The sequence below is a fragment of the Geotrypetes seraphini genome, chromosome 1 (assembly GCF_902459505.1).
Source record: "Geotrypetes seraphini chromosome 1, aGeoSer1.1, whole genome shotgun sequence".
NCBI lineage: Eukaryota > Metazoa > Chordata > Amphibia > Gymnophiona > Dermophiidae > Geotrypetes > Geotrypetes seraphini.
Window position 1 is genome coordinate 252091597 of NC_047084.1, and position 13394 is coordinate 252104990.

At 41.2% G+C, this 13394-nt stretch overlaps 1 protein-coding gene across 4 annotated transcripts in view; it reads left to right on the top strand.

The window, feature by feature from the left end:
* SLC2A9 (solute carrier family 2 member 9) overlaps positions 1-13394 on the top strand; it is a 201470-nt gene that overhangs the window by 95349 nt on the left and 92727 nt on the right. For all 4 annotated transcript variants that reach the window (XR_004539921.1, XM_033949181.1, XM_033949198.1 and 1 more), the window contains exons 8-9: positions 3267-3454; positions 13165-13275. Coding sequence is in view for 3 of the 4 variants with exons in the window: in XM_033949181.1 (XP_033805072.1) it covers positions 3267-3454; positions 13165-13275 (299 nt within the window). In the remaining variant the exon portion in view is untranslated. The remainder of the gene's footprint in view (positions 1-3266; positions 3455-13164; positions 13276-13394) is intronic.

Below are 13394 nucleotides of genomic sequence, written 5' to 3' on the forward strand. Positions count from 1 at the left end.
AAATATTTTATTCTTCCCCAGCCTGTAAATTTCTGTAGATAGAGTTCCTAGATCCTTAAAACAGATAGCTGCTAATATCCTTTTATGTAAGAATTCCTGCTCGAAAAGAACAAAACACCACCACCAAAAACAACATTGACAAACAAATCTTGAAAATCAAAACACCCTGCTTTATATTGTATGGTAAACTGTTTTGCTGCTTTCTGCAAAAGGTGGTATATAAACATTGATAAACCATAAACTAGGAGCTTTTCGGTACAAGGAAAATTATAGCACCTTGGGTTGTTTATGAGGTGTTTATGAGGTCTGAAACCAGATTGAATTTCGTGCAAAAGAGAGAACTGTTCAAGATATTCCATCAATTGGGCATGTACCAATCCTTCCATGATTTTTACAAAAAGTGGAATGGATGCTACTGGTCTATAGTTGGTTGCCACTGCTGGTGATTCTTTAAGATTTTTTGGAATTGGGGTTATTATAATGTGAGCATTATTAGTGAGGAATTTTCCATTTTTTAAATTATCGGTCAAATAATTCAACAGTTAGTTTAAAGCCTAATGGGGCTGTTTTCATAATTTCTGGGGGACAGGAGTCTAGGATGCAGTATGATTTAGTATACTTGTTATATAATTTAATATAATCATTCCATTTTAAATTTTGAAAGGAGTTCCAAATCATATCCGCTGGTATTTCATTTCTTAGTACATTAACTATTTGATGATCATGTATATCATTTGCCGAGCAGTTATTTCTTAGGTTTTTAATTTTTGAGTCGAAATGTTGTGCTAGATTGTTTGCTGAAGGTAGCTTACTATTATGCATAGATTGAGTGTAGCGTGTGGTGTTGAATAGATTTGTAACTAGGTTGAATAGTTCTGTTGTATTGATTCCTTTCGATCTAGTGTTGGATGTGTCAATTTTTGATGAGTAGAAAGCTTTATGTTTTTCTTTTATCAATTGTTTGTAGAGTTTTATGTTGGATCTCCAGTTGTTCTGGTCTGATAATTTTCCCATTTTTTTCCAGATCCTTTCCAATCGTCTTACTACTTGTTTCATTTTTAGAAGTTCAGTGTCAAACCATTTATTGTATTTATTTGAACAGCTTCTGCTATTTCGTTTAGGGGCAATTTTGTCTAAAATGGATTTGCTTGTTTTCATCCAGTGATCCCAGAAATCGACCCCTTCTTTTATCTCCTCTCGTAATTCATATTGTGACCAATATTCCTCTGGATTGATATGGCCCCTTGTGAGATGTTCTTTTTTTATCCTTGAGTGTGTTTTGGATTTTAGACGGGACCAGATTAGAGTAAAATAATACGTAAAGTGATAAGACCAGATATCGTGACACCAAGTACTGTCGAGTAGAGAGATGGAAGGTTCTAGTATCTCCTTTGTGGACATAGCTACTACATCTAGATGATGGTTATAGGGAGATTATAATTAAGCAAAGATAGAAAGTTTTTAAAATCTTTCGCTTCTGGATTGTCTTCTTCGTCTAAGTGTAAGTTTATGTCTCCTGCAATAAGGTTATATGAAGGAGTAATCTAATTATGTAGAACAAATTCGCAGAAGTCCTCTCTAGCTTTTATCCAGCTTTTTGGTGGAACATAAAATAATATGCAAGAAAGGGATTCTTCAAGTTCCTTATTGCTAATTTTACAGGCTAGTATTTCTAACTGATTGGTCTTTTTGATATCTAATAGTTCAAACTCAAATCCTTCTTTAAAAATCACTGCTAGTTCTCCCCCTCTTCTGCCATCACGATTTAACATGTGAATTTTAAAATTATCTGGTAGAAGGTCATTTATTATTGGATCCTCTTTGGACAATAGCCATGTTTCTGTTAGAAAAAGACAGGCTATTTGTTTGCTGATGATCCAGTCTTTGATTAAAAAAGCTTTATTCCTTAAGGATCTAGTATTAAGATATGCGCAAGAAATGGAAGTAGATGTGATAGGTCTTGTGGCTGTGGTGGTTCTGATAGGTTTTACTTCCCTTGCCCTTTTTTTAAGGATACGTTGATGTCTGCCGTTGTTTGTAGTTACTTTAATATGATTTGCTCTGTCTTCCTGTTGGTTAGTAATGAGCCTAATGGATTCCTCAGGATATTGGATTGAATTTAGTTGGGGATAGAGTGAGTTAACATCCTTAATGCTACCGCTTATTAAATAGATTAGTAGTATCAATAGGAGATTCATGTTTATTATTTATTATTCAAGTTTATTAGGATTTTTTTATATACCGCCTATCAAGGTTATCTAAGCGGTTTTTACAATCAGGTACTCAAGCATTTTTCCTCTCTGTCCCGGTGGGCTCACAATCTATCTAACGTACCTGGGGCTATGGAGGACTGAGTGACTTGCCCAGGGTCACAAGGAGCAGCGCGGGGTTTGAACCCACAACCCCAGGGTGCTGAGGCTGTAGATCCAACCACTGCGCCACGCACTCCTTACCTGTCCCAGTAACTATAATGTTTTCTCTATCTTACCCAGGTTCTAGGTTAAATTTACACTATTATAAATTGATGCTATTAAATTGACACAATTATAAATTGACATCAGCACTCCCAATTTCTAGGTTATAGATTGACCCTAGTCAGAATGCTTGTTCCTTAACGTAGTCAGTTTCGGCTAGTACTGACTGTGTTGATGGAGATAACTCTTATGGCACAGGTCTCTCTATTTGTCTTGGACAATCTTAATAAGAGCTTGTCCTTAGCAGAACCCTACTCCCTGAAGAGGCAGAAAGTTCAAAGTTGGAGCCGCGGGGGGGCGTCAGGAGGCGGAGCTGGTCTTCCACGCCGGCCCGAGGTACTTCCCCTGCAGCGGAAGGGCTATAATCTCCCTGGGAATGCCCAGGCTAATTTCTTGTTGTAAACTGCCTAGAACTGAAAGATATTGGCAGGATAGAAGACATCAATGTAATGTAATAACCATATTTATACACCCCTTCTGTACTTAAATGTGTAGAATACTAGCACTTTCACATTAAGATGCCTAAATGCCATTCTCTAAGGGTGCACATAAGTGGAATATCACATAGTAGGAGGGGCTGCTGGAAAGTTCTCATCCCAACCAAAAAGAGAATGATGTGGAGCCATGAGAACTTTTCAATGGTCCCTTGTATGTTTTCTTTTTGCATTAATGTATCATGAGAAATGCCCTCTCATGTGCCTGGACAGTAACTTTGCCCTCTTTTTAGGGTATGGCAGTATTCAAGTTAAAGGACAGTATACAAATAATTTGTCATGTGCCCTTTGCTCTTAGCATTTCAAGTCTTTCTTGGGAAAGATGATGTCTCTCAGGACTTAGAAGAAGTTCTGGCAGAGAGCCGAATACAAAGAAACATTCACATGGCATCGGTGTTGGAACTTCTGAAAAATCGGTCTGTGCGCTGGCAAATAATTACTGTTGTCATTACCATGGCCTCCTACCAGCTCTGTGGGATTAATGCAGTAAGTATTCTGTAAGTTATTGCTTATGAAAGCTACATTTTTTTTGTGTACCTTGGATTTCTAAGCTTTTGCAATCACACTTAGCCCCCTTTATCTAAGCCATGGTAGAGGTTTTTACCACAGCCCGGAGCGCTAAATGCTTCAACCCTGCTCCGATTCCTATGAACATCATAGCATTTAGTGCTTTGGGCAATGTTAGAAACCTCTACCACGGCTTAGTAAAAGGAGGGGGGAGGGGGTTAATTTGAGTGTTCCAAAAAATCTACAAATAATTTTTTTTTTTTAATGTGGGTATTCCAAAAAGAGTATACCATGTACTTTACTGGAGACTAATAATGAGCATGATAGGTACTGAGTAGAGAATGACACTGTGACAAAATTAATCACCGTTCCCGTCCCCGCCGGAAACCAAATCCATGCCATTCTTTAAGGAGAGAGGGAAGAATTAGAGTATGAATGGGTATAGCCACTGAGCCTCAAGCTTTGCTTTGAAGAATGCTGATGTAGAAGGACTGAGGCTGAGATAAACACTAAAGAATGACATGAGAAGGTTTCCCACGGTTATCTGTGGGGATGGGAACGGTGATGAATTTTGTCACCGTGTCATTTTCCGATACTGAGCAAATTCCCCAGAGTAATAAAAGGGGCAATTTTCAGGCTTCCTACAGAGGTACATTTTGCTCATCTATTTTTGCACTAAGCTTCAAAGGGGAAGGTAGATAAGGAAAAGGATCTAGATGTCATTGCTGGTGATACTGTATGTTGAAACCTTTTGCTCATTGTGCAGTGGCAGCAAAGGAAGCAAACAGAATGTTAGAAATTGTTAGGAAAGAAATGGAAAACAATAATGAGAATGTTATAATGCCTTTGGGCCCCTTTCACAAAGCTGTGGTAGTGATGATGCTGCAGTAAATGAACCGAAGCCCATTCTATTCCTATAGACTTTGGTGCATTTACTGCAGCAGCATCGCTACTTCATCTTTGTAAAAGAGGTCCTTTGCATCGCTCCATGGTGCAACCATACCTTGAATTCTGTGTGCAATTCTAGTCACCACATCTCAGAAAAGACACCTGATGGGCCGCCGCGGGAGCGGACCGCTGGGCGAGATGGACCTTGGTCTGACCCAGTGGAGGCACCTTCTTATGTTCTTATAGGCCCGCTTCTATCAATCTGCGATAGCGTTTTGTAGCGCGGGGAGCCCCACTGAATGGCTCGCGCTGCTCCCGATGCTCATTGAGTTCCTATGAGTGTCGGGAGCAGCACGGGCCATTCAGCGCGGTTCCCCGCGCTAAAATACTGCTATCGCAGTTTGATAGAAAAGTGTCTTAGTGGAATTAGAAAAGGTACAGAGAAGGATAATGGAAATAATAAAAGGAATGAGACAACTTCCCTTTGAGGAAAGGCTAACGCGGCTAGGTTAAGTAGCAGAGAATGACGCCAAGACAAATTTTTCCCCATCCCTGCGGGAACTCATTTTCCCATCCCGTCCCTGTGAATTCATTTCCTGTCCTTGCCCCATTCCTGCAAGCTCATCTGCACAAGCCTCAAACACACTTTAAAATCATAAGAAGCAATATTCTAGAGCTCAGATTATGATGTCATAATGCCTCATTCCACCAGTGCCTAAGCTCTGTCCTCATCTGCACAAGCCTCAAACACTTTAAAATCATAAGAAGCAATACTCTAGAGCTCAGATTATGATGTCATAATGCCTCATTCCAGCAGTGCCTAAGCTCTGTCCTCATCTGCACAAGCCTAAACACTTTAAAATCATAAGTGTCCGAGGCTTGTGTGGATAAGGCAGAGCTTACAGGAATGGGAAAGGGGCAGTGACAAAACTCGTGGGGATGGGATGTGGAAATTTAGTTCCTGTGGAGACGGGAACAAATTTGTCCCCGTGTCATTCTCTAGTAAGTAGTAAATTTTTTTTAATGCAAATTTCAAAATTCTAGGCGCACTCTTTTAGGTGAGCAAAAACCAGGTCTTAAGGCCTGTGCCTAAGCTCTGCGTGGTTCGGGTGCGTTCTATAACAATACTCATAACTTTTAGGTGCTCCCATGATCCGCCCATGCTCCCCTCCTGACCATGTTCCCTTTTCAAATTTTTTACACTAGAACTGGCATATATGTTTTATAGAATCATGCTTTCCAAGTTGTGCGTGTAACTTTTAATGAATGTCAATTAGCATCAATTATTTATTTAAAAATGTATATACCGCATACAACTATGTGGTTTCTATATGACATACATAGAATCTTGTTTCCCTCTGATTATCACATATAACATAGACATGTCAAGACAACATCGTTAATCATCCCTTTTATAATAGGGATAGAGCACAAATTCTATCAGTTCAGAAGTACAAACAAGCTTTAAATCATATATTGATGTCTAGAAGGCAATTATCACCTGAAATGAAGTGTTAATTGCCAATTATTGGTGGCAATTAGGCCAATCAATTAAGTTGTGTGCACAAATCAGCTGGATCAATCAATACGCACAACTTAAGGTTCCATATACAGAATTTGGAGGTTAATTAACATGCAAGTAAATTCTGCAATTCGTTGCCAGAGCATGTGGTAAAAGCAGATAGCAATTTCCTAAAAGAAAAATCTATAAGCCATTATTACTACTACTATTTATTATTTCTATAGCACTACCAGACACACTCAGTGCTGTACGTTAAATACACAATCCGTGGTCCCTGCTTGAAAGAGCTTACAATATAATTATGACAGGCACACAGGATAAAAGGAAGCAAGTTACAGTAATCCAGGTGAGAAGTAATGAGAGCATGGATAAGGGACTAGGAAAGGAAATGTGCTCAGAAAGGAAAGGTCAGGTTTTAGCAGTGGCGTACCAAGGGGGGGGCGGGAGGGGCGGTCCGCCCCGGGTACCAAGCCCTGAGGGGGTGCTCCCGGTCCGGTCCAGTTCCCCCCCCCTGCGCCGGGTGTCGCGTCTGGAAACAGCCTGCAGCAAGATCGCGATGCCAGAGATCTTTGCCTGCTTCGACTGTTTCCTCCGCCACGGTCCTGCCCCTCCTCTGATGTCAGAGGAGGGGCGGGACCGCGGCGGAGGAAACAGCCGAAGCAGGCAAAGATCTCTGGCATCGCGCGATCTTGTTGCAGGCTGTTTCCCCAGGGCAGTAGCGTACCAAGGGGGGCGAGGGGGAGGTCCATCCCGGGTGCCGCCTTAGGGGGGGGGTGCACAGCTGGCCCGGTCCCTATCGCGCTCCTACCCTCCCAGCGAAAGCAGCATCGGCGCCATTATCGAAAAAGGTAATGGCGCCAGGCCTTGGAGCACCAAGGCAGACCGCTTCTCCCCCCTCCCAGCCGAAACCCCGCTGACCATCCTATCTCTCCTCCCCCAAGTGAACCTTTCCGACCTACCCAGCGAAAGCAGCAAACCTCCCTCCAGTAGCGTCGGCTTTATCCTCCCTCTGCCGCATCACTGATGACGTCATCAGTAACGCGGCAGAGGGAGGAGAAAGCCGCGAAGGAGGTTTGCTGCTCTCGCTGGGAAGGTCGGAAAGGTTCACGGGGGGGGGGGGGGGAGATAGGAGGGTCAGCGGGGGTTCGGCTGGGAGGGGGGAGAAGCGGACTGCCTCGGTGCTCCATTACCTTCTTCGGGCAGCAGCAGCGTTTACAATTCGCTGCTGTTGCCGGCTTCAGGCCTTGTTCTCTGCCTGGTCCTGCCTACTTCCAGTTTTCATGAAGACAGGACCCGACAGAGAGGAAGGCCTGAAGCGGGCAACAGCAGTGAATTGTGAATGCTGCTGCTGCCCGATGAAGTTCAGGACATCAGGACATCGGGGAAGGAGCAGGAAGAAATCGGCTGCTGGCTTGGGGGTGAGGGTAGGGAAAGAATCGTGGAAGTGGAGAAATCGGCACGATGGCTTTGTGCGGGCTAGGGGGAGAGAGAAAGAAAGGAAAAAATAAAGAGGGGGGGCCAGGGGGAGAGAGAAAGAAAGGCAGAAAGAAAGAGGGGGACCAAGGGGAGAGAAAGAAAGGCAGAAATAAAGAGGGGGTCAAGGGGGAGAGAAAGAAAGGCAGAAAGAAAGAGGAGGGCCAGGGGGAGAGAGAAAGAAAGGCAGAAAGAAAGAGGGGGACCAAGGGGAGAGAAAGAAAGGCAGAAATAAAGAGGGGGGCCAGGAGGAGAGAGAAAGAAAGGCAGAAATAAAGAGGGGAGCCAGGGGGAGAGAGAAAGAAGAAGGACCAGAAGAAGGACCAGAGACTCATGAAATCACCAGACAAAAAAGTAGGAAAAATGATTTTATTTTCAACTTAGTGATCAAAATGTGTCCGTTTTGAAAATTTATATCTGCTGTCTATATTTTGCACTATGGCCCCCTTTTACTAAACCGCAATAGAGTTTTTTAGCGCAGGGAGCCTATGAGCGTCGAGAGCAGCGTGGGGCATTCAGCGCAGCTCCCTACGCTAAAAACCGCTATCGCAGTTTAGTAAAAAGGGAGGGGGAATATTTGTCTATTTTTGTATAGTTGTTACTGAGGTGACATTGCATAAAGTCATCTGCCTTGACCTCTTTGAAAACCCGCGGAATATAAATGATAATTAACATTTTCTCTGCGTACAGCGTGCTTTGTGTTTTTAAAATTTTATTGTTGGTAGATCATTTTGACTTGGCCACAAAGGTAAGGGGGAGGGAGGGAGGGGAACTGCTGAAAGACATCTAGTAATCCTTGCAGGCTTGACTGCAGGGAATTATTTTTGTAAAATCATGTTTTGTTATGTGACTGGCATTATCTAGACTTTAATTTCTATGAATGAATAGAATGAAAATGATATAAAATTACTTGCTTGTTTTTATGTGCGTGCGCTGAAGGAAAGTGGAGAGAGAGTGGGCTGAGGATGCTGAAGGGAAATGGGGAAGAGAGTGGGGAGAAGACGCTGATTTATAAATTGACAATTGTACAGAATATTGTTTCTTTTTATACTTTAATATAAACAATTCAAGGCTTGTGTGGATGGAATCAGGTGGTTTGCGGGGATGGGGACCGAGCTTACGGGGATTAGTCCAATAAAATGGTATTTTTTTATTTCTCATTATTTGTTTTATTTTTATTTGTTAATTTATAAAGTGGTGATTGTTATGTATCAGGTTTTTCAAATTTACATCTACTGTCTTTATATTTTGCACTGTATTAGAGGACATGTGTTACTGTTTTTTGTGGTGTTGCATTGTATCCAGGGTCTGGTTTCTTGGCGGATCAGTTTAACTTTTGTCTACATATTTCTATTTTTAGTTTGTGATTATTCCATTTTGGGCGAGGGTGTATCTCTGTTCTGTGTGTTCTGAAAAAGACATAGTTTTCAGTTGGCATTGACTACAGGACCAATTGACTGTGCGGGATCTGGCTTGTTTAGTTTTACAATGTATGTGTTGGTGTTCTAGTGCTCACTGCAATGTTTAAGATGCAGCCTTTTCCTAGGTACACTCTTGTGGTGCGATATGTAGATTGGTACTAAAAATCATATTTTTCATATAGATGGGGGGGGGGTGTCAAAAAATGATGGGCCCCGGGTGCCACATACCCTAGGTACGCCACTGGGTTTTAGCGATGTTGTAGAGAAAGAAGCAACAAGTTTTGGTGATCTGCTGGATATGTGAAGAGAAGGAAAGAGATGAGTCAAAGATGACCCCCGAGGTTATGAGCCAATGAGACTGGGAAGGATGAGAGTGTTATCCACTGAAACCGAGAATGGAGGAAGGGGAGAGGTGGGTTTAGGAGAAAAGATAAAGAGTTCAGTCTTGGCCATATTAGATGGCGGTGAGACATCCAGGTAGCAATGTCAGACAGGCAGGCTGACACAAGGGCCTAGATTCCCATAGAAATTTCAGGCATAGAGAGGTAGATTTGTGAGTCATCAGAATAGAGGTGGTACCGGAAGCTGTAGGAGAAGATTAGAGCACCAAGGGAAAAAGTGAAGATGGAGAAGAGATTCCAGAAAGAGCCCTGGGATATGCTGACTGATAGCAGAATGATAGTGGAGGAGGATCCTCCAGAATTTATGATAAAAGTGAAATGGGAAAGATAGGAAGAGAACCATGAGATAACAGAGCCCTGAAACCCATGAGAGGAGAGTGTATCAATGAGTAGGTGTTGATCTACAGCAGTGTATCTCAAACTGTATGCCTCCTGAGATTTCAGGTGTGCTGTGGCACACTTGGGAGGAAGAGAGGTGCCAGCACCCGCTGACTACCTACAGAATGTGCCTCTCGTGGTGAGAGGTACGTCCTGTAGGCAATCAGCGGGCACTAACACCTCTTCTCTCCGGCCCTCTTCTCTGCTAGCACCCCCATTGGCATCTCAGGGCCCTTCTGTAGGGACTTTGTGCATGCATGGCCATCGAAGTGATGAAGTTGCACATGCACGTGATGTCATCATGGCGACATCTGCGCACTTCTGGGTGCCTTGAACCGCAGCCACTACTTTTAGTGTGCCGCAGCTCGAGAAAGTTTGCGGGACACTGATCTACAGTGCAGATAAATCGAGGAGAATGAGGATGGAGTAAAAGCCTTTGGATTTGGATGGGAGCAGGTCATTGGAGACTCTAGCAATGGCAGTTTCCAAAGCATGAAGAAGGCAAAAATCTGATTGAAGTAGGTTGATGATAGTTTGAGACAAAAGAAAGTCAAGACGGCGGTGAACAGCACATTCAAGTAGTTTAAGAAGGGGAGGAGGGAGATGGGGTGATTATTGGAGGGGCAAGTAGTGTCCAGCAATGGTTTTTAGAGGAGCAGCATATCTGCGACATGTTTGAAAGTGTTGTACTGTTGTAATGGAGAGAGATAGGTTGAGCATATGGCAGATAGAAGGGATGTCAGTAGGAGAAATGGTGATCAGTAAATGAGTGGGGATGGGATCAGAGGAACAAGTAGTGAGTTTGGATGAAGAAAGAAAATGTGCAGTTTCCTCTTCAGTGATTTCAGAGAAGGAAGAAAAGACGGCAAGGTGGTTGAGAGACAGAAGGCGGAGGCAATTTGGTTGAGAACTCAAGGTTAATTTTGTGAACCTTGTCATGGAAGTATTCAGCCATAGTCTGGAGACTTGGGAAAATCCACTGTTTATTTTTAGAATATGCAGCATAAAATCTGCTTTCACTTTTGGGATCTTGCCAGATACTCTTATTTGTAACCTGGTTTGGCCACTTTTGAAAATAAGATTCTGGGCTTGATGGACTTTCAGCCTGTTTCAGTAAAGCAATGCTTATGTTCTTATGTGATGACTGCATGACTGATTTTTCCAAAGCATTGGTAATGCCCTCAAATATTAATGCAAAGGTTTTGGACACTTGATGAAGTTACAAGGAAATATTTTTAAAACCAATAGGAGGAAAACATTTTTCACTCAGAGAATAATTAAGCTTTGGAACGCGTTGCCAGAGGATGTGATAAGAGCGGATAGCGTAGCTGGTTTTAAGAAAGGTTTGGACAAGTTCCTGGAGGAAAAGTCCATAGTCTGTTATTGAGAAAGACATGGGGGAAGCCACTGCTTGCCCTGGATCGGTAGCATGGAATATTGCTACACCTTGGGTTTTGGCCAGGTACTAATAACCTGGATTGGCCACCCTGACAACGGGTTACTGGGCTTGATGAACCATTGGTCTGACCCAGTAAGGCTATTCTTAAGTTCTTATTAGGTACAAAACCTGGTTCCTGAGTGACTTATTTTCATATTGACTGCATATCTAGATTGCCAGAATTTGAATGATTCAACTCTTTCTCTTTACTGCTGGGTAAAAAAGAGATCGGGCTTAGCCTGCTGTATTATGAATTCTCACTTCTGCTTATATGGTATCTTTCTAGTTACTGAAAAAAAACCCTTTTGGTTGTCAGATGCCTCATCCTTAAAAATGATGCTCTCGGCTCATGGACATGCACCGTGGCACACTATTCATTAGTGATGCTCTATTTTTAAAGGTTTTGATATGCCAGGTTGTATCTGAGAGCAAAATCTGCAGAGAACATGAGTGACATGGTGCTGCCAAAAAGACACCAGTCACATATATGCAGGAATAATTGAATAGTGTGTGTGGGATGAGTGACATACAAATAAGGAACTGTCTCACAGTACAATGAATTGCAAGTGATGCCATCTTTTACAAGTATAAATGAAACATTGCATTAAAAAATAGTTTTGGTTGATGTGAATGTTTATATTTAATTTCTGTGGTAGCTAATTCCATACAACTAAAAGTCAACAAATTGTAAATGACGAAAAATAACAATACAGGACTCTTTCGAGGCCCTGTAATTGGAGTGAGTACACTTTAAATCCTTTAACGAGGATCTTTTTTCCTGCTTGGATATAAAATTTGCAGTGGTTGCATTTTTGGTTTATACATTGAAAAGAAGAAAAAAACAGATATAAAAATTTAAATGGGGTTCAGTGATGAATTACACTACCCCAAGAGGGATATCAGCATGAATATTTGCCTCCCTGGGTGTATGAGGACCCATATATCGGTTTATTAAGAATGAACATGCATGTTGGATGAATAAGTGTACTCTCAATTCATGAAGCTAATTTGGTTATAATTGAGTAAATCATTTTTTAACTCCTATTTTTTTATTGTGGATATTGCTTTATAAGGACATAATATACTGTAAGCCATTCTTTGGTGCTTTGCTTCCTGTCTCAAACATTGGCCAGATGGTGTCAAAACACTGGTAGATCCCAAGCAGAAGATCTGTTGCTTATAACTTATATCTGTACTAACCTAGGGGAATCATTTGTGTCTGCCTTGTAGCAAATATGACTGTCTGTGCCTACTTAAAAAAAGCAGGTAGAAACTATGGGCCACATTCTATAAAGGATGCCTATGATAGGTGCTACTAGGTACCCTAATTATGGCTGCCAAGCACGCCTAACTGTGGAATCCGTGTGCATTGGTTTTTAAAATTTACTTAATACAGTATCAGATTTATTAATAAAAGATGATAAATAAAATACAGAGTTTATGTCTGGGAGTATAGTTGCCCTTCTCTCCTGTCCCTATACTCCGGAGTCTAACTTTCAGGCTATTACATTTATAGCTTCTTTTACATCACATCTGCTGTTTAGCATCTTCAGATAACATAATCAGATCACATGAGCTTAACTAAGAGCTGACTGTTGGAAAACAGCATAAACAACCTCAGCGGTACTTCCTCTTTAAATTGCTAACATTCATTTATTTCATCTTACCCTATTTACTATATCTTAATACTTTGATAGCATTACAAACTTGTACATTATCACATCTCTCTGTTTGAATGGATAAGCACACCTGTAAAGCTTGCAAAACATCATCACTTTTTTGAATTGTATACCAAAACATTTGTGCCTTTTTGATAGAATAGATACAACTTATTTGTGTGATATAAAGGTGATTAAATTTCTCTTTTTTATTTCATTGCTCCATATCTCACCTATAATCATATTTACCCAATATAATTTGAAAATTGATACCTTATGTATATGCTTCCACGTGTTTTCTACCTTTAATTACACAGCACTGATCTCCATCTGTAGCATGCTTATCCATGTTATTGCTCTTTGTCACACCTGTAAAGCTTGCAAAACATCATCACTTTTTTGAATTGTATACCAAAACATATGTGCCTTTTTGATAGAATAGATACAACTTATTTTTCCCATTGTTTTTTTTTTTTTTCATTTAATTAATCTCTTTATTGATTCGTACAGATCTGGTTTTACACAAAAGGCATTTTTACAAATGCTGGAATTAATGAAGACAAAATTCCATATATCTCTTTGAGCACTGGTATCACTGAGGTCATTGCTGCGGTTGTTGCGGTACGTATGTTTTATAATTTTATATGGCTACAATTCTTTTACATGGAGGGGCATTAAAAAAAAAAAATCTAAGTCCAAAAAAACTGCCCATTTTACAGCCATAATAAAACAAGGAAAAT